Raw genomic sequence first — 26,531 nt, 5'->3', positions numbered from 1 at the left:
ACCAACCTAAGGGTTTTCTAGCTTTTTTTTTTTTTTTTTTTTTTGTTCGTTTTTTATTTGTTTCAACAGGCAAGTACTGGGATGGTGTCCTTACTGTCCTTTTCATTGTTTTTGTTGATAATTAATATAACATGTCTTCGCATCTATATCTAGAAGTTAAGTAAATTGTTTACTTCTTCGTGCGTGTACTCCACTTCAAGACATCCCCGCTGCTTCAATGTTGCTATGTTGATTTGATTTGAAAATAAAGTGTACTATAAAGGAAGGCAGTGTAAAAAATATTCAGATGATCCATTCATGTACACTCTTCAGCAAAAAATACAAACTGAACCTTAACCGTTATCTTTGTAAATTAGCAATAAGTATTTCAAGGAATTGCAACATTGACAAGGAAGGTTCTGACGATTAATTTTCAGCTTAGGAAGGAAGTGGATTTCAAATACCTAAGAACATACAATAAAAGTAAGGATAGTCTCTTGACTTACCAGTTAAAGTATTGTATATATTTATTGACTTATAACGTTCGAGATGTTATGGCCAACCCACCTGTTTACAATTCAAAGAGAAAAGAATTTGAGAAGGAGGGGTATCGTGGCGTCAGGATATATTTCGGGACTGAGAAAAGAAACCAATCGCGATGGCTTGTCGCAGGATTCGAATTTGGGACCACCTTGTTATGAGATAAGGACATTAACCATTCACCTATGTCCGCTCTTTAAAAGCAAAATTTTAACGAAAAATGAAGCATACATATTAATGCCATTGACATGATATAAGCTCGAGTACAGAAACCTTACGCGTGTGGTGCTTATGAAGTAGCGTTAAAGTTTACTTGCTAAAATTATGAGTTTAAGATTTAGGTGGTTCTTTAAATAAATAAATAAATAAATAATAATAATAAAAAACTTACATTCTATGTAATAGTGTCATTATGAATGATAATCGTAAGTTCTGGGAACCCAAAGAAAATTATAGAAAATATTTACGTTGAGGAGTAAATGTAGGGAAACTTACACATAACATAAGCTAAAGATTTAAGTAATAGACGTTCCGATCGACATAAAGACAAAAGACAACTCTTAAATTATTTTGGCTATCTTTCCATATTTCAATATAACTACAGTTTATTTATTTATTTGTTTATTATTAAATTCTATATTGCTAGCATGGAAATGTTATTACCAATAAACAGTTATCCTGATACATGTATTTACCCTTGTATAATTAAAGTGTTTTGTGTAAAATGGAATGTGAATGAAAATTGGATGATAAAACATTTTGGACATCCAATTTAAGCATTATTATTGAACTTCAAAGTAGAAAGAGGGAATACGGTGCAAATTTAGCTAAAGCTTGAAACATTTTTGACATTCGTTTGTGCGCACAAAACCATTAACAAATATTGCTATAGGATGTTCAGTTAGCTCTAAGTGTTTCTGTTAGAGCAGAGTAGTTTCTGGAACAGCTAACTCCATGGCATTCTTAATTTGATTTTTTGGTTGAAGGAGTTGCTCAGGAAACAAAATTTTTGAAAAAAAATGTTAATGTGAATAAAACCCTGATCAGAATTTGTTATTGGTTTTGTATCTATTGAGTTATTGAAAGAAAAATGTTCGCCTTTGTATTGAGTTATATTGCACAAGAAATGGAAATTTTGTCGTGAAAGTAGATTAGCCACTGATGTTTTTGAAAGTTTGAACTTTTCTACTGCAAATTATTTAATATTGATTGAGAAAATAATTTGCAGTTAAGAATTAGTGTTGTTTTTATCAGAAGTTATAACTTACATTCCAAATCAGTAAAATGTGGTGTAGTGAGATAGATTCTACTTGATTTTTGCTGGAAAATCTGTTTCATTTAGTGAATGCATATTTAATTTGTTACACTTTTGTAGGGCGTCATGATTTTACACTGTTCCTGATCTTAACTATAGTTGAAGGAATAATATTAGCAGAATAATAATAATAATAATATTTCAAACTACTTCTGTAAATTTTAGTTTGTAGTGAACAAGAGTGTAGAAGTAAGACGCAGACTTCAACATCAACACCAGCGATTCGTCTGGAAGTGTCATTCACATGCCCTTTGGTTCCATTGGCTCTGTAGTACTTCAATATAAAACTAGCAATTATATTCCCTTAAAATTTCTCCATCTGCCTTTCCCTTTAATAAATGTTCAAATTTGTAAATCTGTTTGAAATTTGAATATGCTTAGGTACAAACTAGATCACGTTAGAAGACCTAAATGTACAAGAAACTGGAAGGATTTCTCTTGCTGCCTCCACCTATTTATGAACATCGTTATTAATCATATATTAATGAAAAGAGGAAACAACCGTTTTAAACTTATTTTTACACACCAGATCCTCCGTAGGTGTGAATTCAATAACACACAGAGTGAAAAAGTGAATGACTGGACCAGGAATCAAACCCAGGATCTCCAACATACCGTACCTATGATTAATCACTTCACTACCAACTCCACTTCCCAGAACAACCACACACTCTCTCACTTCTGAAATCGTTGCTCTCTACTCAGACGACATGGCTTGTACTTCAGGAACTTCAGGACAGCATCGACTTCAGGAGTGTGAGAGTGTGTGGCTGTTCTGGGAAGCGGACTGGATGGTGTAGTGGTTAACGCATCGGCACAGTTTACCGGAGGTCCCGGGTTTGAGTCCCGGTCCACTCATTCACTTTTTCACTCTGTGTGTGTTACTGTTATTAATCAATTTGAAGCAGGTTCTTTTAATCATTTTATTCACAGTTTTCTGCGGTTCCTAAATACTACTTGCACTTCAAAGCTTTCGACTCTCCGCTGGAGTCTTGGTTACGGAGGATAAAAACAAGAAGAAGAAGAAAATATCAGGGGTAAATAATAAAAGAACGGACTTACCTGTGAAGAGCGGTGCTAGAACACACTTTGTCAAAAACAATTCACACGTCAAATTCTTTTAAAAAACGGGAAATAAAATATACTAGAGAGAATTAGTTTGTTGGTAGTTTGTTTCTACAAGAAGACACAATTACAGTTTTTCTGTTTATATACAAAAGTCATAGTGTAATGTGTCATCATTATACAGGGTGTCCCGCTCGTAAGAGGCCCCGGGAAAAGTGTTATAAAAATTTTAATAAAAGAGGATATTGAAATCAAATTATGGTGGATGTTCGTACGTAACTCGTCGATGATTTGTTCTTGTACACATTACCTTTAAGGTAACCCTACAGGAAAAGTCAGGGGTCAAGTCAGGTGACCTGGGACCATAATCCTTTGAAAATCACTCTGGCAGGGAAAAATGATTTCATCACAACCATACTCGCCTTAAAAGTATGGCATGTTACCCCATTTTGCTGATACAAACCAAGTGTCACTTTCTCGTCTCCCAACTGGTTCACAAATTCATGAAACAATACCTCGTACACTTCACTGGTGACAGTAGTACCAAAGAAAGAAAAAAAAAATGGCCCGATGATGCGTTGCTGTGATACACACACGGAACACACCCATCTCTGAATGAAGGGGTTCTTCAATGACTGCATGCTGTTTGTCACTATTTCATATATAACGTTATTGTATACCAGTGTATTACTTTCATTTTTATCTTGTAGTTATTTTGGGCAACGGTGGTTAAAAGTACACAATCTGTTGTGAAGAAGAAGAAAAAAAGAATATATAATATATATATATATGTCGATATCAGATAGATATTCATGTAATGGTAGTTACAGTAACAAGATATAGTTATTTGTTTAAAAGTTGCTATAACAACTGAAAAAAATTATTATTAATGGAGAATAGAGAATAAAAGGTTTTTGTGAAGTGTATTAGATGTGTCTAATTTCCAGGCTATGCAATTGCTAATTCTTGTGGTGCATGATAGTGGTGACTTATCTTATTATTCAAATTGTGGGCATAAATGTAACGTATAAAAGAGAAAATTACGTATAAAGTAAGAAAAATATTATTTATTAGTAAACTGTTACGTTTTTAGATGGTGTTTTCCGCCCAGGAGTATCTTGAGATTTGGTAGGAGTTAAGTAGGCAGTCTCATCAATATAGTCACCACGGAGTATACTTTATTAAGAAGTAAAAAGAAAATTTATCGGAACCTTAAAATGGATATTCACAGAGGTGAAAGTATTAATAATGAAGTTGGTGATGTTGAAGCAACAGGATCTGACACATCAACCAATGTGGCTGATCTAGTCTTGGGAAGTAACGTAACGCAAGTAACGCGTTAGCGTTACTTTTTAAGTAGCGTTTCTTAGTAACGCGTTACATTTTTCCCAAAGTAAATGTAACGGTAACGCGTTACAAATTTTAAAGTAACGTACCTAGTTTGCGTTACTTTTTTTGCGTTACATTTCGAATAAAAATTAAATTCGGAAACAAATGTTTCTTTCTTGTAAGTGAATTAATCAGAACGGTAAAATGGAGCATGAACTATGTCAGTGACCGACAGTCAGTCACCGACATACAGAGAAACAGATAAGATTTTAGTGCCACTTGCTGTTTTTGGAAGATGAGTACAACCTCAGGAAAATCATATGTAGTGATTACAAGCATCTAAGATTTTGTCATAGATTTTGACAGCTCCAAATCAATACATTCAGCGAGTGAACCACAAGTGCAATAGTGGTCTATTTTACTTTGATTGATGTTGTTTTCATAAAGATCTAGAATGAAAATATTTTAGTTTGAACATTTGAAATAATATTTTTCTTAAAAGCTGAGGAAGATGGTGTACAGAGTTTAAAAGTAAAGTGTCTGAAGCAGGAGTAAAAGTGGATCTGAAAAGGTAAGGGAACGCACGACGTCACGCCGTCTCCGTACCAATCTTTGCACATTGATATTTCTTTAGAAAGTGGGTGACGCTAGATATCTGAAAGTAGCGGTACGTTCCCCCTTGCGTTCCCCCTCACTTTTATCCTTGGTCTGAAGTGAAGCGAGAAATATTTATCAACAGCTAAGGTGCAATAATTAACGATATACAGTAAGAGGGTAATATGAATAAACTCTGTTCTGATGAGCAGGCCTATCTTATTACTAGAAAATAGTTTGTTGATGGTATATAATATTGGAGTTTTTTCAGATCAGTTTGCATATCCTAAAATCCAGTTGATTATAGAGTTTAAAACAACTAGCTTTAAAAAGCATGTATCGATTTTAGAGATAATGGCAAGTTTTGATTCACCCCCAGTTCTTGTGTTATTTTATTAGTTATAGTGCAATGCTGCTATATATTCTGTATCTTTAATTTTTACATAACAATCTTATAATTAATTTAGCAGAATAATAATAAGCAGTCATTTTTTCTAATGCAGTATGGCATTTTAGTCAGTGTTGCATTATATGAAAATTTTCGTAGTATAGCTGTCAAGTAAAAATTTGTTCTTGCATCTACATAAAGCGATTCAGAATGTGCAATATTGAATGTGCAATTATGAAGTCAGCGAAGCACATCAGATTTCCAATAAGGTAACTGTCCACGTGAAAGAATAGAGCAACGTTACTATTACCTACCTACAGTTCTAAACATTTACGATGATTGGGGAAAATCGGAAACTGCAATAATAATAATAATAATAATAATAATAATACGGAACATTGAAGTTTTTTACATATTCAAAGTTTCGGACCTAAAAGTAACGCGTTATTAACGCGTTACTTTTGAAGTAGGGTAACAGTTACATTTTAAGGGAAAGTAAAATAACTTGTAACGCGTTACATTTTTACAAGTAACTTACCCAACACTGGGCTGATCTTACAAAACAGCAAGGTCAACAATTAACACAGCAAATGGATACTAAATTCGAACAGGTAAATTCTACAATGCAGCAAATGACACAGCAGATGGATACTAAATTTAAGCAAATAACAGTCCATGACGTAGCAAATGGATAATAAATTGAAAAAAATCACACAGCAAATAAACACTAAACTAGAACAAAGACTGTAGGATGGAACAAATTGTGCACAGATTTTCAATGGTACAAAGTTCTGTGGAAGTGGTTGAAACTCAAGTTAATGAGCACACAAATCAAATTTTAGAATTACAGGAAGAAATACATTCGATCAAGGAAAAGATTAGTACCGTAAATGGTAATCTGATCCGGTCGTCAACATAGACAATATGCCAGCTGAACCCAGATTAGCTATAGAAGAAAGTGATATACCTGAAAGCTATTCGGAAAGGGATGATAGTCATTCTAGTATCGGGAGAGAAGACCACATTCATCGCATCGTAGGAATCATATATACGTAAAGTCTAAACTTTTGAAACATTCTAATAATAATAGTCATTTTAGATTTAGTGAAATAAGATCTTTAACCAAATTTAGTGGCCGATCGGAAGACATACCAGCCAGTACATTTTTGAAGAGTGCGATCTAATTGGCGTAGACAAATCCAAATTTCTGAAAATTTTGCCTCATGTTTTAGTACCACCTTGCTCAGTATGGTTCAAAGCGATCAGGGGTAGTTTACGTAACTACTTAGATTTCAAAAACACACTGCTTTCAAATTTTGAAAATGATTTTATGTTGGCAAACCGAGACGCCTTAGTTCGAAACGGACGTTATGATCTAAAAATTGATAAGAGTCTTACTGATTTTGTGATTTCCGTTTATAATGAGTTGAAATTAATTAATCCATACCAACAGGAATCACGAGTTATAGCATCGATTCGAATATTGTTACCTTTTAGGTTACAGCAAATACTGATCTCTGCATAATGCGTTAATTTCAATCATTTAATTATGATAGTGCAAAATTTTGAGAGCCAATCAATGATGCAAGGTAATAATAACCCAAACCAAGCTAATACTAACCGAAACCAAGTTAATCCTATTCATGTTCGAAATATCAGTGTAAGAGAAGAGTGTAATCCAAATGTAAGAAGTAATGATAGATTCAACACCGGTAATAGAACCGAACCTAATTTTAGAAGAAACAGAAATAGTAATCGTACAACATTTAGAAATCGGACAAACAATAGATCCAATTTTCATCGAAATGGCTTTCGTAGTAATTTCATAGAGGGCAGAAATTATCAAAACAAAAATCAAAGAACTGGAGACATAAATAACATACAGGACGGTACACAGGATTGTGCCATTCAATGTAACCTAACCGACTCATTTGGTAATGTTAATTTAAACTAGATGTGGCTGACATGGGACGGGTTAAAGCCACGCCAGCAACTTATTCGCAAGAGTGATTTCCTGTAAATGAAACTAACCTTAAGACTTTAGACTTTAGAAATAATTTTCAATATATTTCCATCAGTAATTGTCGTTAGAAATGAAATGAAATGAAATCTCTGAGTTTTACGTCCCACAGTTATGCCGGTTAGGCTAAAGGAGACGGTGATGATGAGTGATGAATGAAATGGTGGAATGAAGAAAGTGGGAGGAGACGGGAGAACCCCGAGAAAACCCACGCACACGGTGTTTGTCCACCACAAAGTTCACTTGGCGGGGGCTGGGATCGAACCCGGGACCCCAAGCACCAGAAGTGAACGCTCTACCACTGAGCCACCGCGGCCCCTAAATAATTGTCGTTAGATTAACATTGATAATGTCGAGCTTCCAAATTGATTCTTAGTATGATATTTTCCTTATTTGTATTATTCTTTGATATGATATTGATTAATTCTTGTTTTGTTTCACTTTTGAGTATTGTTATGATTTATTTTGCAATTCGCTTCACTTATCAGTATTGTGCTTTCAAAGTCTTCTATAATCATCTTAATGATGCCCAAATGGAAGTAATAGGTTATGTAGTATTTCAATATACTCTAATTTCATTTGCCAATGAGCCCGAATGATGTTGAGTCAAAGAATCTATTTTAGGACCTGAATAATTAATAAACAGATCACGTTTTGAATAAGTCTTCTTCGTCGATAATTTTATAGAATTAAAATGTAATTAATTATTCAGTGAATATAAGAATAATATTATTCAGTGAATATAAAAATATATGAGAGAATATAAGAAATATATATTTATTATAATTTATATACGTGAGGGTTTTTCCGAAAAGTAAGGTAACCAAGTATGTACAAATATGTAACGGTCCAGGAATCTTTCTTCAATTGTAACCAATTTAAGAAGTCTTAGTCGGGAGCCATATATACAACGATATTATATATCAGTGAATTACTTTCATTTTAATCTTGTAGTTATTTTGGGCAACGGTGGTTAAAAGTACACAATCTGTTGTGAAGAAGAAGAAAAAAAGAATATATAATATATATATATATATACTAGCAGCGTTCACCCCGCTTCGCTGCGGTCACCCCGGAACGCAATAAACTTTGTTACTTAGATAATTTTTACTTTTTCGCTTTCAAGTGATTTATAGCGCCTGTTAGTTATGTTAACCCGCCGAGTCACAGGGTCATGCGGGTTGCATATAAATACGTTTATTTTTATACCTATGATGAACTAATAACAAAGGATTTCTACGTATGGACACCTGAATGATCAATTATCTCAAGACACTGGTAATTGAAAATTAAAGTGATATGATAAAAATCATCTAGGGTCCACATCCTAACAACCCCCCAAAAATGAAAGAAATCGGTTCAGCCGTATTAGCGTGATGAGCGGACAAAGGATTTTTTGTACGTATTGACACCTGATTGGTCAATTATCTCAAGACACTGGTAATTGAAAATTAAAGTGATATGATAAAAACCATCTAGGGTCCAAATCCTAACAACCCCCCAAAAATGAAAGAAATCGGTTCAGCCGTATTAGCGTGATGAGCGGACAAAGGATTTTGTGCGTTCTCTTTTATATATATAGATACTAGCAGCGTTCACCCCGCTTCGCTGGGGTCACCCCGGAACGCAATAAACCTTGTTAATTAGATAATTTTTACTTTTTCGCTTTCAAGTGATATGATAAAAACCATAGTAGATTGCAGTAAATATTAACATTATATCGCCTGTCATTTATGTTAACCCGCCCCGCTTCGCTGCGGTCACCCCAACCCGCCCCGCTTCGCTGCGGTCATCCCGGAACGCAATAAATTTTGTTACTTAGATAATTTTTACTTTTTCGCTTTCAAGTGATTTATAGCGCCTGTCAGTTATGTTAACCCGCCGAGTCACAGGGTCATGCGGGTTGCATATAAATACGTTTATTTTTATACCTATGATGAACTAATAACAAAGGATTTGTACGTATGGACACCTGAATGGTCAATTATCTCAAGACACTGGTAATTGAAAATTAAAGTGATATGATAAAAACCATCTAGGGTCCACATCCTAACAACCCCCCAAAAATGAAAGAAATCGGTTCAGCCGTATTAGCGTGATGAGCGAACAAAGGATTTTTCGTACGTATTGACACCTGATTGGTCAATTATCTCAAGACACTGGTAATTGAAAATTAAAGTGATATGATAAAACCCATCTAGGGTCCAAATCCTAACAACCCCCCAAAAATGAAAGAAATCGGTTCAGCCGTATTAGCGTGATGAGCGGACAAAGGATTTTGTGCGTTCTCTTTTATATATATAGATGTCGATATCAGATAGATATTCATGTAATGGTAGTTACAGTAACAAGATATAGTTATTTGTTTAAAAGTTGCTATAACAACTGAAAAAAAATATTATTAATGGAGAATAGAGAATAAAAGGTTTTTGTGAAGTGTATTAGATGTGTCTAATTTCCAGGCTATGCAATTGCTAATTCTTGTGGTGCATGATAGTGGTGACTTATCGTATTCGAATTGTGGGCATAAATGTGACATATAAAAGAGAAAATTACGTATAAAGTAAGAAAAATATGATTTATTATTAAACTGTTACACATAAACGTATGTTTTGTGAGTTCACGTATTCTGACATGTTTTAAAGGAATTACTTGTCCAATACTGTTTCACAAGAAACACACGCTCTACCACAGAATATAAATACATCGGAATCAAACAGCATTGGAAGAAGCAGGTCGCACGAAACACCACGAACAGTAAGCCAGGCTACACTGAAACACGAGACCTATACACAGCTCGCGGAATCTCATTGTTGCCACATTTCACAGAATTACAATGCTGCCACGTAGACGAGTTACATGAGAACATCCGCCGTGAAATCCAGACAGTCACGCCTAATACTCTGGCAGCAACATTCAGGAACATGCAGCGCCGTGTTGAACTATATATACAGTTGGAGGGGTCATTTCCAGTACCTGTTGTAATGTACCTTCATTTCTCAACCATAAAGGTATGTCATGTAGAAATTTGGTTTCATATCCTCTTTTTTTAAGATTTTTATAACACTTTTCCCGGGGCCTGTTACGAGTGGGACACTCTGTATTAATGCAAATTTATTTTCTTTTTACTGATAAATTAGCGTAAAAGTTTGTAAAAGAACAGAAGAGGATTACACTACTTGAGAACTTATACAGTTGTGTGGATAATAGTAATAATAATATGTACCTCTCTTTCAGAAGCCCTTATCCCAAAATATAATTGATTGTTCAATTAGAGTTTAGTGTTCCTTTCATCACGAAGGCTATGTGAGACATGGGCCTAGAACTTAACATGGAATCCAAACCACATTAACTTCCGCTGGGAATGGAACCCGGATCTCCCGCATCGAAGACGTGTATGCTAACAATTAGCCACAAGGGATCTCCCCTCCGCCACCCTCAAATATAACTAACTAAACAGAATATTATTCGTTTACCTGAACCCTTTTTTTGTTAGCTCTTAAAGATATTATGTTAAGGTCAAAGAAGCAATGAAAAAGTAAAATCTGGTGCTTTTTCTTTCTTTCTTTTTTTTTTAAAAAAAAAACTTTATTGTAAAATTATGGTATGATATAATTAATCTTTCTCTTTACTGTTGTTATAACTTAGGTATGAGTCTGCTATCAAATACCTGCAACAAGTTCCTAAATATAGACTGAAAGCCCTAGATGTAGCAAGACGGGAGGGGATGTTAGACAACTTAAATAAAAAAGGCCGCAAGAAAAGTAAAGAAGAAATAAAGGAGGAAGAGGAAGCGATTATAAGGAAAGTGTTAGAAGAGAATATGGATATCAGGTTCGTAGACACTTTTTCTATTTTCTTTCATTTTCACCTCTCCGCCTATTGATCAATGTAGTTGTGAATTTTTAAATAGAATGTGAACAGCAGCTGTCTAAATTGGCCACAGTTGGATCTACAGAAAATGTTCAACTTGTAGGAAAGGACGATTTGCGAAGTAATAACACAAATGGCCTTTGGTACATGATTTCTGATATGTGACCAGTTTGTAGATGTATCCAACTTCAGAAGTTCGACTGCACTCTGTTAGTCGGGAAAGAAAAATACAGGTTGTGTTCTGTGCATAGATGAAGAAAGTTCATTATTGTGCGACACAATCTACACTTACATTTAATTGTGTTTGTGTGTGTATGCCCACGCTGGGCTTCTTTATTCTGATCGCGTCTGTATATCGATAGAACCACCACAGTATGAATGCAATATTCTGTATACTGTTACAGATTGGTTCCAAAAATCATGTTAAACGTTGCACGAAATAAGTAACTGAAATCAGTGTGTTTTACTAAACATCGAGGAGAAAATTGTGTAAAAAATAATCATATGATCTTAAAACATCGCTCAAAATGGAGAGTACTAATACAAAAGATGATACCAACAAATGCATAAGTATGCTTTATGTAGTTCAGTTTCAAACAATTGCAAAAACGTTTTTAGGAAATGTAATTTTAACACAATAGCAGCCTTGTCTCTAAAGAGCACAGTGAAAATTAACAGGTTATAAAAGCTTCTTTACAAATTCTGCATGTTTTTCTGAAGTCTCATGTATATGCTAGAATACTTATACAGGGTGTTAGATTACGTATATCAAAATAACAACAGAAGTTCATATGTACCTGTGCTCAAAAGTGGATAGTTTCGGAGTTATAACTAAAATTAACAAATTCTGTGGTTAACTAAAACTAACTCTGTAACTTACGGAACCCGGAGGTTCAATGCCGCGTTCACGAAAGCTCTCCACTGACATCTATCCTTAGACAACTGGATCCAATTTCTATTTCGTATTCCTATCTTTGCGAGATCCATCTTAATATTATCCTCCCATCTGCGCCTAGATCTTCCTAATGGTCGTTTTCCGATTGGTCTTCCAGTCAAGTCTTCGAAAGCGTTTCTACTTTCTTCCATCCTAGCTACATGACCTGCCCACCTAAGCCTTCTAGACTTAATGACCGTAACAATATTTGGTAAACCATATAAATTATGTAGTTCCTCGTTATGAAGTTTCCACCATTCCCAATTTCCGTTCCTCTTGGGTCTGAATATTCGTCTCAGGATCTTGTTCTCAAATACTTTCAGTCTATATTCTTCTCTCAGAGTAAGCGACATGTTTCATAACCATATAGAACAACAGGCATGATTATCGTTTTATATATTTTAAGCTTCAAATTCCTCGACCGAATTCGCGACGACAAGAGATTTTGAACTGAATAATAACATGAATTCCCTGCTTTTAGTCGACATTTAATTTCTTCGTGAATATGATTTTCGTCTGTTAATATTGATCCTAGATATTTGAAACTATCCACTTTATCAAAAGTATTATATAATATTTTAACGCATCCATAATTTGCCGTATTACGGTCCCGACGCACTTCCATGTATTTAGTTTTCTCTGCATTTACTTTTAAAACCATGTTCTTGCAAGTGTTTAATAAGATCTGTGCATGTCTTTCTATTGTTCTCCTGTCATCCCCTATTAAATTTACATAACTATTCTATTCGGCCTTGCTTCCATTTTGTACTAAAACAATACACTGAGCAAGGCTATGTGATAATATGTAAAAAAACACAATCACGTAACAGTTTCGACACAATAACTGTGTCTTCATCAGCCTTCCACTCCTTCTGGCTGTTTGGGAGTTGGTCACCTCTTATATACTCTCCGGAGATCAACTTTTAATTAGGCTCCGCCCCATCTTTAAAAAGTAACACTTGTGTGGTCTTCACTTTCACTTTTTAGCTGCACACGTGTCCAATTAAAAGTTTACATTTTTCGCTGGATACATTCTGCCTTTAATTATCCTTATTTTTCTTATTAGTTTGTTGTCTTTCTTTCTTCTTTCTTTTCATTTTTTCTTCTTTAAGCAGAATCTTCTTCCACTCTTTATTTATCGAGAATCCTGCATTCCAATTCATCACCTTGTCTCCTTTCCATTTTCTCACCAAAGTTCTCTTCTCTACTTCTATGACCTCTGCTCCTTCCCACCCTATTTTGTCGTTTGTCTCTTTCTGATGTTTATATATCGCATTGTTATCCCTTTTTAATCTTACATCATCCTTGTGCTGTTTTATCCTTTCTCCCATCTTCTTTGTTTCTCCTATGTAAATTTTGTTACACTCCGCGCACCCTCCTTTATATATTACCCCCTTTTCGTCTTGGTCCGCTATTGCTTTTCTCTTGGTTTTCTTGACCAGTTCAATTATTCTTCTTCCTCCTTTTCTGTACGTCCTTGTTCCTGCTTTCCGAAGCATTCTCTTTATCTTCTCTGTTTCTTTGCCTAGACTTTCTATTCCAAACCATTTTTTGTTCTTGTCTTCTTCCTCTTTCTTCCTCTCTCTTGCTATGTTTCTTGTTACCCTGTCCTCTTCGTTGCATCCATTTCTGCTTAGTTGTGTCCAGAACTTCCTTAAATTCCTTTTCCTCTGTTCTTCATTTGTGTTTATATCTCCTATTCTTTTCTCCATGTTTTTATGAAATTCTTCTTTGTACCCTCATCCACATCACTTCGTTTGTGACAATACACTCCCGCTGCACACTCTTTTTGGTACCAGGATGTAATAAACTCTCCTCCTTCCAACTTCTTTATTTTCGTATCTAAATAGTTTATCTCCTTGTCTACTTCTATTTCATTTTCTAGTCTAATCCCTTTCTTTTCATCTTCCACTTCCCGTATGAATTTCACTAGTTGCCTTTTCGTTCCCTTCCATATTCCTATACAGTCGTCCACATAACAGCAATAAAGAAGCAGTCTTTTCTCCTCCTCTTTCTATCGTCTCCTCCCATCGATTCATTATTATATCTGATAGTACTGGACTCAAACAAGATCCTATATTAAGTCCTTCCTTCATTTTAACAATCCTGTCTCTGATTATACAGTACCCATTCTCCCACAATGCCTCTTTTCCTTTTCTTACCTTCTTACTGTCCCAGTTTTCTATTTTCTTTTCACCCATTTCCTCTTCTATTATTCTCAGTATTTCTTTTCTCTTAAGGCTCGGGAATATACTTTTAACATCCTGAGAGAAGGACAGGAAAGTAGGAGAGTAGAGAATGCACGAGAGGTTAAGAGGATGATAGATAGATTAGGAAAAAGAAAGGAGAGCACAGTGTTATTTAGCTTGGATGGATAGAAAAAGGAACACACACTTACTAGACTCGGAGAATATACTCGTACCCCAACACTTTAAAAGATACAAAACATAACATCGAGAAATAGAAACGATCAAAAAATCGTCTTTCATGCAAAGACAAAACACGGCACCTTTTTTATTCGAACAAAAGAATCAATTGGAGTAATTTTATTAGCACTTTCACTTCATAATATTATTTACAACCACAAAAGAAGCTTAAGGATTTAGAGTTTGTATACTGTGAAGTTTCAAGAATTTAGTGTTTACGACTATGTATGTATATGTATGTAAATACTTTTAATTATTACCTTGTAATTAATTCCCATGCATTCCATCTACTCTGAATTTTTTTCTTCCCTATGTCTTGACAATGCTGATAGCTGTGAACGATAATTCGAAGTTTAATATGATTTTTTGAACCAATCAGTAACAAGATATACAGAAACAAGGTAAGCACCTTTTGAGTTTATTTAAACCTTAAGCACTTCCACTGACGCTTCAGCAGACAGTAAGAAGGATTAGAATAAATAATTAAAATAAAGTCAAGAAAAAAGCAGGGTAGTTGAAGAGCATTAGGTCCGGCTTATGTGATGATGTATCAGCGAAAGCGCTTGTAGCTTACTTTTATCTATAGCTGTGTTATAATGTTTCTCTCCGATTTCTGTTATTATTATTATTATTTTAATACCCGTTCCAGGATTAGTCACTTCATCCATTCTTTGTACATTTTCTTGTATTTTCAACGAACTTATAAAGTTCGTTTCTGAATTCTCTATGTCTGTGTTATTTGCGATTTTTTTTCAATTTTGAGTTTTCCATTCGATAGAGCATCAAACACTATCTGCGAAAGTGATGGAATTTTTCGCGTCACTCTTAACGTTCCCGAGATATTGACCAAAAATGGCCGATTTCAGGAGATTTAAGGAGCCATATCTCGGGAACCGTAAGTCATAGAGAGATGATACTGGTGTTGATCAATACCTAAGAGGATGGTAAACATTTTGGTAGCAAATAGTAACTGGTGGTCACTGGCCAACTGGTCACCGTTTCCCAGATATTAGCCAATAAAGTTCGAATTACTAGATATTTATGTAGCCATATCTCGAAAATTGTAAGTCATAGAGAGATGATATTTTTCTAATTTTTGCGAGAAAGAGAAGAAGGTTCGGATAAAAATATTTACTTTTTCATGTAGGAGCAATCACAGTTACCCTTCCCGCTTCATCTCTCAATTCTTTTTAAGTTCATTCTGGCAATGCTCTTGGACCATTCTCAACTTTTTTTTTTTTTTTTTTTTTTTTTTTTTTTTTTAAGTTTGTTCCTCAGTTCATACTATCTCTTATTCTATTTTTCCAATACTCGTGAACATATCTACTACTACTGTGGAATTCTGACTTTCCCGTTATCATAACCCTCATTGCTTGTCTAATGAGTGTTGTGCGCACCTTTGGTACACAGGATCCCGGGTTCAGTTCTCAATGAGACGGCAGTGACATTTGAACGCTTTAAGGTAGTTCGGATTCCATATTAAACTGTACGTCCACGTCTCATAGCGTTGGTGCAGACAACGGATGCTAAACTTCAAGGGAAAAAAAACAAAAACAAGCAAACCGTTATCATACATACATCATAGATTCAACCAACCTTTGTCTATGTTGAATTTCTAAAGTTCTACTTAGGTCCGGGACTGACTCCTGAAGACCTAATGTCCTTTTCACACGGAGCCACTGAGTTGCGCCACTAGTATGAACGGAAATATAAACCAAGCAACTGATAGCAGACACTGTTTTTTTTTTTTAATCTTATCTTTCAACACCCACGTATTTTTTCTGTAGTGGGGCGGGGTTGCCAGGACATGAGAAATATATAGAAATACATAACATTTAGGTACTAGTAGGCTATATTAGACGTAGATCCGTGGCCTTCAAACCACAGTAGTGGGACACGATGGCTCACTAGTAAAGCGTTTACCTCTTGTGCGTAGTGTCCCTGATTCAATTCCCGAAAAAGTAAGTTTGTGGTGGACAACATCGTGTCCGTGTTTTTTTCGGGATACTTCGTTTCCTCCCACATTCTCATTCTACCATTCTTCCATCATCATTCACTTGCCTTCATCACCCGTCTCCCTTAGCCTAAAAGGGCATAATCGTGGGACGTTAAACTGAAAGAGCCTCCTCCATAGGCAGCGAAGTTCTAACCACTTAGCCACAAGGAATCCCATCGATATATGTTTGGTTTTATCAACAACATATTTCCCTCCATTACTTTTTTCCTTCCGGATATGCTTCATTTGGTACATACGGGTGGCTGGAAATCGGATGATTAATATACGAAGGACAAAACATAATAGACGACTCGACTAGTTAGCTCCCACGGGTACGTTGTACGTCACAGAAAGATCAGGATTTATAAAGGTAATTTGGAAGATGGTAGTAATATAAAGAAGCAGGCAACAATCTGTTTCTCGTATATCACAGGGATGATACTCCATTGTAACATAGGGGGGCGCGGTGGCTCAGTGGTAGAGCGTTCACCTCCGGTGGTTGGGGTCCCTGGTTCGATCTCAGCTCGCGCCGTGTGGACTTTGTGGTGGACAAACACCGTGCTCGTGGGTTTTCTCGGGGTTCTCCCGTTTCCTCCCACTTACTTCATTCCACCATTTCACTCATCTCTCATCATCACCGCCTCCTTTAGTCTAACCGGCATAAGCGTGGGACGTTAAACTTAAAGATTTCATTTCATTTTTTCCATTGTAACTTAGAACACAGCAATAGTCTATAGTTAAGACAGTCGAGAACTTCAGTATGTGGTGTAAATTAATCTTGTTACTACTTTTTTAATCTTGTGTAATTTTTAAAATCTTTTTACTAATATAATCCCTCTTAGAAATATTCTATTGCCTCGACTTCCCTCTTCTGCCAGATTGTATGCTTAACTTGGAAACTTCTTGCCTCTGTCTTGAACTTCAAAGTAAATACTTAAATTTACTACTCTTTTCCTTCACCTCTTTTCTTTTAGAATAGCAGCCTATCACCCTGGCTCTGTTTGCAACACCGTTGAATGAACACAAACCCAACCTGGGGTTCCTGATGATTCTGTCCATCACCCACACAAGAGGAAATACTTCAACTTCTCAACAGACCCTTTCACCCCGAACGAAGAAGAAGTCCTATCTTATGACGCCTACTGTCCTTTTCGGTGAACCAAGCCAAACTGTATATTCACGTCTTCTCTATTACCGCCTCCATCTTCAGCCTTTGCTGTCGGTTTTACAGGTCTGTTCATTCAAAATATACTCAACGTCTCTGACAGGGATCCATCCTAACACTCAAAAATTGTTCAGCAGCGAGGCTATATGAGACATGGAATCCAAACCAGATGAGCTCCCACCGGGAAACGAGCTCACGTCTCCCCCGCCGACGAAGTTCAAAAGTTTCTGTGCCCCTTTCCATAGTTGCTGTTCCTGTGAAATATACATATCTTTCTATCCAAATTGTTGATCACCATTTCACGAATACCCTGCAAACGCAAGATTATCTCGTCATGAGTTCTGATTCATTTTCGTTATTCGCCCTACACATAAGGACCACCATAGTAGTAATACATTACTGACACAACCTGTCTGAGCCGTACAGCATACGGCCCCGCGTAGCGTACAAGCTATCCCACCTTCGATTCCCAGTAGAGATACTTGGTCGACAAAGTGTAAAAAAGCTTTTTCAGGCCAGCCATCCTGAGTGAAGTTTTCATCACTCACATGAGGCAAATGCTGGGATGGTATCTAGCATACAGGTCCCAGTCCGCTTCCTTCCTTCCGTTTTTTCGGATAGTGTGATGGTCGAGAGACGTCACATGGCCATACCTGCCGAAAACCCAGAAATCTGATTCCTAATCCTAATCCATACAACTTCCCAAACACATGTATTCCACTCCCAGCAATAATTTCGCCCCAAAATTCGAACTAAATCCCCGCGGGTCCAGAAGTAAACGTGCTCCAAACTCTTTAAATGTTTCTATTATCATCAACTCTTGTCGTTTTACCATTTTCCATATTGCTGTAACAAACATAAAGAAAAAAGAAAAACAAAACAAAGGAAAAGCAAATTCGACAAATTCAGGTACAACCATTGTCCCTATTATTGGTAACCCTGTCGAACGCACTATGATTTCCTGGACTGTCGTTTTTTATACATTATTTCCGTCGCCAAAACCCTACCATCGAATGCACTACACTTCTTTTTGAGAGGTGATCGACTATTCCCAAATTCAGTACAAGGTTAGGAGCTGAAAAAGAAGCATAAAATAAATAAATAAATAAATAAATAAAGTAAAATGAGATAGTACTGGCACTTTTTCCCAATAATAATAATAATAATAATAAGCAGAATCTAGTACTGGCATCTTTTCTTGAGGTTCTCTTTCATTAGCCATTTTGTCTTACATATATTGTGAGTATTCCTTCAGAATAGACAATATCGAAGTTGGAAGCATGCTTCGAAATATTGTAGTGATTTCAGCTTATTTCTCCTGGACTAATGGAGAAAATAAAATCACAGCCATATTTATTATGTTGTTGGTATTTCTGTGCACTTGAATTCATTTCGTTTGCACCTCATTATGTCCCAAAATATAAGTTGGAAGATAGAATTAGTGCATCACGGACTCCCATAACTTTTGTTTCAAATCTTTTGATAATTCATTGATAAACTTAACCAGAGGAGTAAGTTGTGAATATGTGTTCTACGGTCTTCTGATAGTAGTAGATATCGGGTATAAAACTTCGATAATTTTCTCGTACTTAACAAACTGAAGACTTAGCAGAAGTTCGTAGAAATAATCCCAGGAAATATAAACTAGTTCTAGGAAATATAAACTGAAAGTTAGGTTGTGTGTGTATTTACACAAATGTTGGATGATTAATTCTTTACAAGTAAACAATGTGAGTAGTGTTATTTGATATTAGAATATTTTTTTTAACGTTTATCATTTATATATTATTTTAGATAAATATAAGAAATAACTGATTCCATATCGCACTGATTCTTCCATAAGTGCGAATTCAGTGTGTACAAAGAGTGCAAAACTGCACGACTGGAGGGAGCACGGTGGCTCAGTGGCAGAGCGCTTATCTCTAGTGCGTAGGGTCCCTGATTCGATCCCCGTCCAATTAATTTTGTAGTTGATAACGTTCTGTCCATGGGGTTTTCCGGAGTACTCTCGTTTTCTCCCCCATTCGCATTTCACCAATTCTTCCATCATCATTAATTTGCCTTAATCATCCGTTTCCCGTAGCCTAAAGGGCATACGTTAAACTTGAAGATTTAATTTTTTGCACGACTGAAACCGAAACTGGGTCTCTGGTTTATTGTGCAGAGTGGGTAGTGTGATGATTGAGCAACACATCGGCGCAGTAAGCTGGAGAATCGATTTCGGTTCTTGGTCCAGTTGAACATTACTTTGTATACCAGGAGCGGCCAACGCGTCGACTACTTTGATCTGTGTCGTACTGTGTTATTATTTATTAAATGGGCTTTTTAATTAAGTGTAAATATATACTTGAACGCTTTTCATCACTGCTCACATCAGGGACACAATCCAAAAGTCAAAAGCGTTGATTATTTTATTACGTATGAGGATACCCCATAATCAAATATGGAATTTTTATTGCACTTACCACTTGTATATTTGGGAAAGTGACAACAGAAATTGTTGGATGCACATAAAATTCGGGTGTTCACACTTCTGAAAGTGTGTACATAACAATTATTTTGAATCTGGAAACAGTATATATGTCTATCAAGACGATTTGGCCATGGCAATCCTCGTCAACATTTTTAGTCAGTAATGTTTTCCATCAGTTTGAATGGGATTTTTTTTTTAAATCTATTTTAAAATTTACCAAATGTTACAAGGCCATGTGTGATGTTCTCTTTATTTATTAAAAAATATTTAATAATATCCAGTCCGAAATTAAGATTACTGTAAAAGAAGAAAACAATAGCTTTAAATTTTTATACCAAAATTACTATACCAGAAAGATAAAACTTCACACCGAAATTCATAGAAACCCGTTTGCGAATTATGTACAGGGTTATTACAAATGATTAACCCGATTTCATAAATTCACTGTAACTTTATTGTTGGACATATTATCACAAAACTTTGCAGACAGATTGAAAAACTAAAAAAAAAAAAAAGTTTTTTTTTTTTTTAATTTTGTAGTTTTGGTCCTGTTTTCTGCCACCACAGCCCAGCAAAGTACTTATTCAAGATGTGATAGGGGCAGAAAAAGTTTATGTTGTGTTCGAGTTTCATTCACATCAGTCCGTCGTAACAGTCTAAGACACTTCCAAACGAAGTTCAAAAAAAGATCCACCAACTGCCAAGTTAATTCGGCGATGGTATGCACAATTTACAGCCTCTGAATGCCCCTGTAAGGGGAAATCAACTGGTCTGCCTACAGTGAGAAACGGTTGAACGCGTGCGAGCAACTTTTGTATGAAACCCACTGAAACAGAGCATGCAGAGAGCTGAACATTCCACAACCTACCGTTTGAAAAATCTTACGAAAATGGTTGAAGCAGAAGCTTTACCGCTTGCAATTGCTACAAGCCCTGGTGCCTGATGAGACGCACTGAATTTTTGTCACAGTTACAATAGCTTATGGAAGAACTTAATATTTGCAGAATTGCTAGATGGTGTATATATAAAGCACTTATAATATGTCTCTAAAGAACTTTGAGTTTTTCAATATGTTTGCGAAGTTTTGTTTAATAATAAATCTACAGTGAATTTTTGAAATCGAGCCAATCATTTGTAATAACCCTGTTGTATACATTTTCAATCGGAGCATCTCTTAGTTATGAGAGCGAAAACTTGACATTGCTCTGTGGAGAAGTGCTAAACGAGAATGGTTATCGTATAAACATACGTCATTTGTTGCCAATGGTGTCATTCTGTGAAGAATACTTAATATTGGGGCGTGAACTGAGAATCGAACCCTTGTCTATAGGTTCTCCGTCTATCTAAATCTTAAGTCGATTTCTCTCAGAATAGTGCAAGAGATAGAGACAAACATGAGTTGAAGAGAATAGGAAAGTGATAAAGAGGTTTTAATTTCATTACTCGTTCTTATAATGAAAATAAAGGCTGTGCTTGAGATACGAATCAGGGAATCTGAAACTATCAGATAAGGTAATATGAAAAGGCACATTATGATCCTTGAGGTAGCTGTAGTAAACTTCGAAGGTTCCGTCTCCTCTGTAGCTTACGTAACTTCTAAGCGAATGACACGTCTATAACTGAAGTATAGACTTGAGGTGTTTGTTGAGTGAACGTTGGTGGTCCTTTTATATAAAACTGCGGAATACAATCCGCATTCCTTCATATTTTCTTGTCTGGAAGTTCCACGTGTATGTCTGATAGAATAAAATAAGTTTTGGGCTTATTGCAATAAAGCAAACTAGATCCTGGAAACAACCCTGACTTAATTCATTCAATTCAGACAGTTAATATTTTGTACTCAAGCCAGCCTTGAACTGTTTACATAGATTTTTACAAAAGTTTAAATATTTACAATAATTTTGGGGTTTTAAAAATTTGGTATACTACAATAGTAATAAAAAGTTTTTATTTTCTGTTATTTATTTGTGTACCGTATATGTAGCAAACCAGATTGTTATCTGTCAGATTGTTTTTCCTAGTGTTGACACAGATACTCTTTACGCATATAATACTTATAAAACAATTGGAGGAAATGTTAGTTTTTACAATAACCCTATAATTAATTTCGAATATATAGTTATATTTAACCTCTGCAAATGTATGGTGATTTTTACTTATTTATCTCATGATGATGATAATGATGTATTTGCAGAGGAGGTTACGCTAAGCCAAAGGTCACGGACATCTTGTGGATTCAGCTCTTCAAACTTCCATACAGCATAGCGCTATACGTTGGATGGTATGCTCATTGGGTGTGGGTGTTCGACATCCGAAGAAAACCATACGGCGAGAAAGAAAAATTATACTTGATTAGAAAGAATATGAAGCTGGGAGAGACGCAGTTTGACGTAAGTACTCTTAACGTGACACTAAAGCAATAACTGGTAAAATCCGATCTTAGCATTGTATAATCAATTGGGCGTACTGTGAAGGCTTAACTCCATTAGACGATCGGGAGCGACCCAAAATAAAGTTTAGGTGGTCCTTTGTGTTTCTTTCTTCATTAACCCTTTCAAATATCAGAATACACAAGCTGTATGTACTGCATGGTACGTAAATTAATTTGAAAATGATTTTATCCAACGGGATTTTTGAAAGAGTTGAACACGTCTTTGGTTATTGTCACACTCAAAATTCTGGCCAAATTGAGGACAATTCTAGAGAATCAGTGGTATCATCTCTATAATTATAATCTAAAGACAATTTATATTTCGTTTTTTCCTAATTGACTACGCTTCCAAATAATATTACAGCAATTGTCGTAGAACATATAGGTTGGAGATATTAGGGAATTTTCTGCTTACTAATTTCCCGCTATATCATGCCCTTACCATCGTGTACCAAAACACAGTATTAACAGTTGGAGGACACAGAACTCTAGAACATAGCAAATACTATGAAATGTAATGCGAAGACCTTGGACAAGGTATCCTCGAGTGAGAAATATTCACGATATTGTGACGGCAGGTATTTTATTTTTCAGTTGAAAATAACATATTAAAGGTACTTACCACTGTGTTTAAAAGCATTTATCGTGTTGCAGGACGCTACATTATGAATTTTAATACAGCACTGCCAATTGTTTTCAGAGTGCCAAATTGCAAGAAGTTTAGTTCGATGGCTCTTAATACAACACAAAGCTCTTTTAATGCTTTACTGTTGTTGGTCGCACCCCGATATCTAATGGAGTTGGAATTTGTAACGACATATTTCAGATCTGCAGTCGTTGTTTATCTACGATGCCACTACTTTTTTTCTTTAAAACAAAGAGAAAAAATGTTATTGAATAACGTAAGAATATCAAAAGTTTAGAAACTGTACCACGTAGCATATATATAATACTATGAGTACTTTCAGACTTCTTCGTGTAGGCCACAAATCGGGGGACCTATTGTATGACGTCATACTTATCGAGCATTCAAGCTACTGTACTGTATGAGGGGTTTGAAACCAACAATTAGGTCAGTAAATAGCATCCTGTTTGTTGGTACTTTCAAAAAATAAGGAGAACTTGGCTGAAGCGTAGTACAGGTCCTGAAGTGCACATCGTTTTTTTAAGAATAATTTATTTGTCGAAATGGAATACGCAAGATTGACAACTACGAAGTTCCTTTTCAAACAATATGTAACGATTAATGTTAGCATGAAAATGGTGCAAGACAAAGTGGAGTTTTAAATGTTCGGAAATATGTTTAAAATTTATTATATACAATGACTAGCAGCGTTCACCCCGCTTCGCTGGGGTCACCCCGGAACGCAATAAACTTTGTTACTTAGATAATTTTTACTTTTTCGCTTTCAAGTGATATGATAAAAACCATAGAAGATTGCAGTAAATGTTAACATTATATCGCCTGTCATTTATGTTAACCCGCCGAGTGACACGGTCATGTGGGTTGCATATAAATACGGTTAGATTTAGCTATGATGAGCTAACAAAGGATTTCTACGTTATGGACACTTGAATGGTCAATTATCTCAAGACACTGGTAATTGAAAATTAAAGTGATATGATAAAAACCATCTAGGGTCCAAATCTTAATAACCCCCCAAAAATGAAAGAAATTGGTTCAGCCGTATTAGCGTGATGAGCTAACAAAGGATTTGTACGTTCTCTTTTATATATATACTAGCAGCGTTCACCCCGCTTCGCTGGGGTCACCCCGGAACGCAATAAACTTTGTTACTTAGATAATTTTTACTTTTTCGCTTTCAAGTGATATGATAAAAACCATAGAAGATTGCAGTAAATGTTAACATTATATCGCCTGTCATTTATGTTAACCCGCCGAGTGACACGGTCATGTGGGTTGCATATAAATACGGTTAGATTTAGCTATGATGAGCTAACAAAGGATTTCTACGTTATGGACACTTGAATGGTCAATTATCTCAAGACACTGGTAATTGAAAATTAAAGTGATATGATAAAAACCATCTAGGGTCCAAATCTTAATAACCCCCCAAAAATGAAAGAAATTGGTTCAGCCGTATTAGCGTGATGAGCTAACAAAGGATTTGTACGTTCTCTTTTATATATATAGATGTACTTTACGTTGGTCTTGAAGATGAAATTTTCTAACTAAAATTAAAATAGTTTAGCAGAAAGAAAGCAATATAACGCTGATTCATACAATCTTGCACTTATTTAAATGAGACGGTTTAATATATATTTTTTATTTACCTTCTTAAAAAGAGGTAACTACTATAAACAATAACATGTGTGTATGAAGTTGGATTCAATTTGTTACACGAAAGTTTAAAAGAATTTTGTGAAGATGAAGTCCATTTTAGTACGTTGTTTGTTGAACCTGTCAACATTCAGTAACAGTTACTATTTGGTGATTGTGAAATCAATATAGACAGTGTGTACCGTGCTTTATAGCAATATGTGCGAATATTTAAGAGAACTATTATATTGGAAAAAAATATCAGTGTATTTCGTAGAATTATGTTAGTAAGTCTCTGCTACAAGAAGCCTCTAAAATTTGACAAGATTTTCCCACATTTATAACAAACTGGAAAGGTTTCGTGTATATTATATTTATTACTTAAATGTTACAAAGCATGCGAAGCAAGGTAAGTGAATAACGTAGAACATTATAAAAAAAACTTATGAAACAATGCAAAAATCTATTTGTTGTATCAGAGGATAGTTTGGCAGACTTTTCTCAACGCGGAACAGTTGTTAGCAAGGGTTCATTGAAAATATCTTGAGTTCGCCTTTAAGACTTTTTTTTTTTTTTTTTCATACATCACAAGGAATGATTTAATATAATGAGCATATATGTTAGTAATAATTGAGCGTAATATTTTTTCGTCAACATTGGATAATGCGCTGCTACATTCATTAATTGAAGGATATGCAATAGTTACTGTATCTGATATTTGTGTAGTACGCTGCATTTTCTTCAGTAAAAAGGTAATTGAATTACTGAATTGAATAATTTTACTGAAAATTTTATTCATTAAATATTACACAGATAACGTTTGATATAGTAGCATTTTATCCAGAGAACATCATGTAAAGTTCTGTTACAAAATAAAGTTGTTTCTCAAAATTAAGAAATTACGAAATGTGCTAACCTAAGGCTTGATTTTCTGAGACATTTTGTAATCTCATATGTGGATGATGGAAATAATAAAAAATAAATAAAAAATAGGAGAGACCGATGTAAAATTAATTGGTGAGTCACTAGCAAATGGACCAGTACAAGGAACATAATATAATTTGCTACGAGATTTTCAAGAATCTGTTACTCACCCAAATCTACTGATTAAATAAACACGACTTTTGATTAGATAAACCAAGAATTCTGAACTATTTGAATAATAAATCAGAAAAAAAAGTACTCGAAAATAATAAAAAAAAAAAAGTTCGGGATCATCATCTTTAATGTAAAATACATATCAAATATTATTCTATTACGAATTGTGTAATTTACGGTAAGGTTTTAAAGTAATTTCTTATTGCACACAGTTTAACGAAGTGAGTGAAACAGAATTTTAAAATTTACTGTCTTTTAAGTATCTGAATATATATATAAAAAAATATAACTCAAAATATCATAGTTTGCACTCTCAGCAGTGTGTTTGTGAGATATAATGACTTGATTTAAGAAAAAAAGAAGTACTACTGTGGAGTAGAATAATATGGTCACTTCTTTGTTAAATAGAAGTCAGCAAGTTAGTCAAAAGATAATAAAGATCATTGATTCAAGACTAATTAAAATTCTATATATATAAAAAAAGAAGAAAAACTTGAGTGAAACAAGTTACCTGTGAACTGGAAATAAACTTACAATAATAATAAAAAAATCTATTAAGACAATACAAGTATTATAATTTTAAATGTTATTTGAACATGGCAATACCGTTTTCATGGTACACAA

General features: G+C 35.1%; 2 protein-coding genes across 9 annotated transcripts in view; one reads left to right on the top strand and one right to left on the bottom strand.

Annotated features, from left to right (window-relative positions):
* Positions 1 to 26,531, top strand: part of LOC145687854 (dnaJ homolog subfamily C member 25 homolog) — a 315,599-nt gene that overhangs the window by 43,161 nt on the left and 245,907 nt on the right. For all 7 annotated transcript variants that reach the window (XR_014131802.1, XR_014131799.1, XR_014131801.1 and 4 more), the window contains exons 4-5: positions 10,879 to 11,064; positions 22,292 to 22,487. Coding sequence is in view for 2 of the 7 variants with exons in the window: in XM_081761343.1 (XP_081617469.1) it covers positions 10,879 to 11,064; positions 22,292 to 22,487 (382 nt within the window). In the remaining 5 variants the exon portion in view is untranslated. The remainder of the gene's footprint in view (positions 1 to 10,878; positions 11,065 to 22,291; positions 22,488 to 26,531) is intronic.
* LOC145687853 (dynein axonemal intermediate chain 4-like) overlaps positions 1 to 26,531 on the bottom strand; it is a 261,885-nt gene that overhangs the window by 193,938 nt on the left and 41,416 nt on the right. The gene's annotated exons all lie outside the window — the stretch shown is intronic.

Source organism: Thermobia domestica, chromosome 6, assembly GCF_964235325.1.
Source record: "Thermobia domestica chromosome 6, izTheDome1.hap1.1, whole genome shotgun sequence".
NCBI classification, from domain to species: Eukaryota; Metazoa; Arthropoda; class Insecta; order Zygentoma; family Lepismatidae; genus Thermobia; species Thermobia domestica.
The sequence above is the reverse complement of the archived record's forward strand: the minus strand, read 5'-3'. Positions and strand labels throughout refer to the sequence as shown.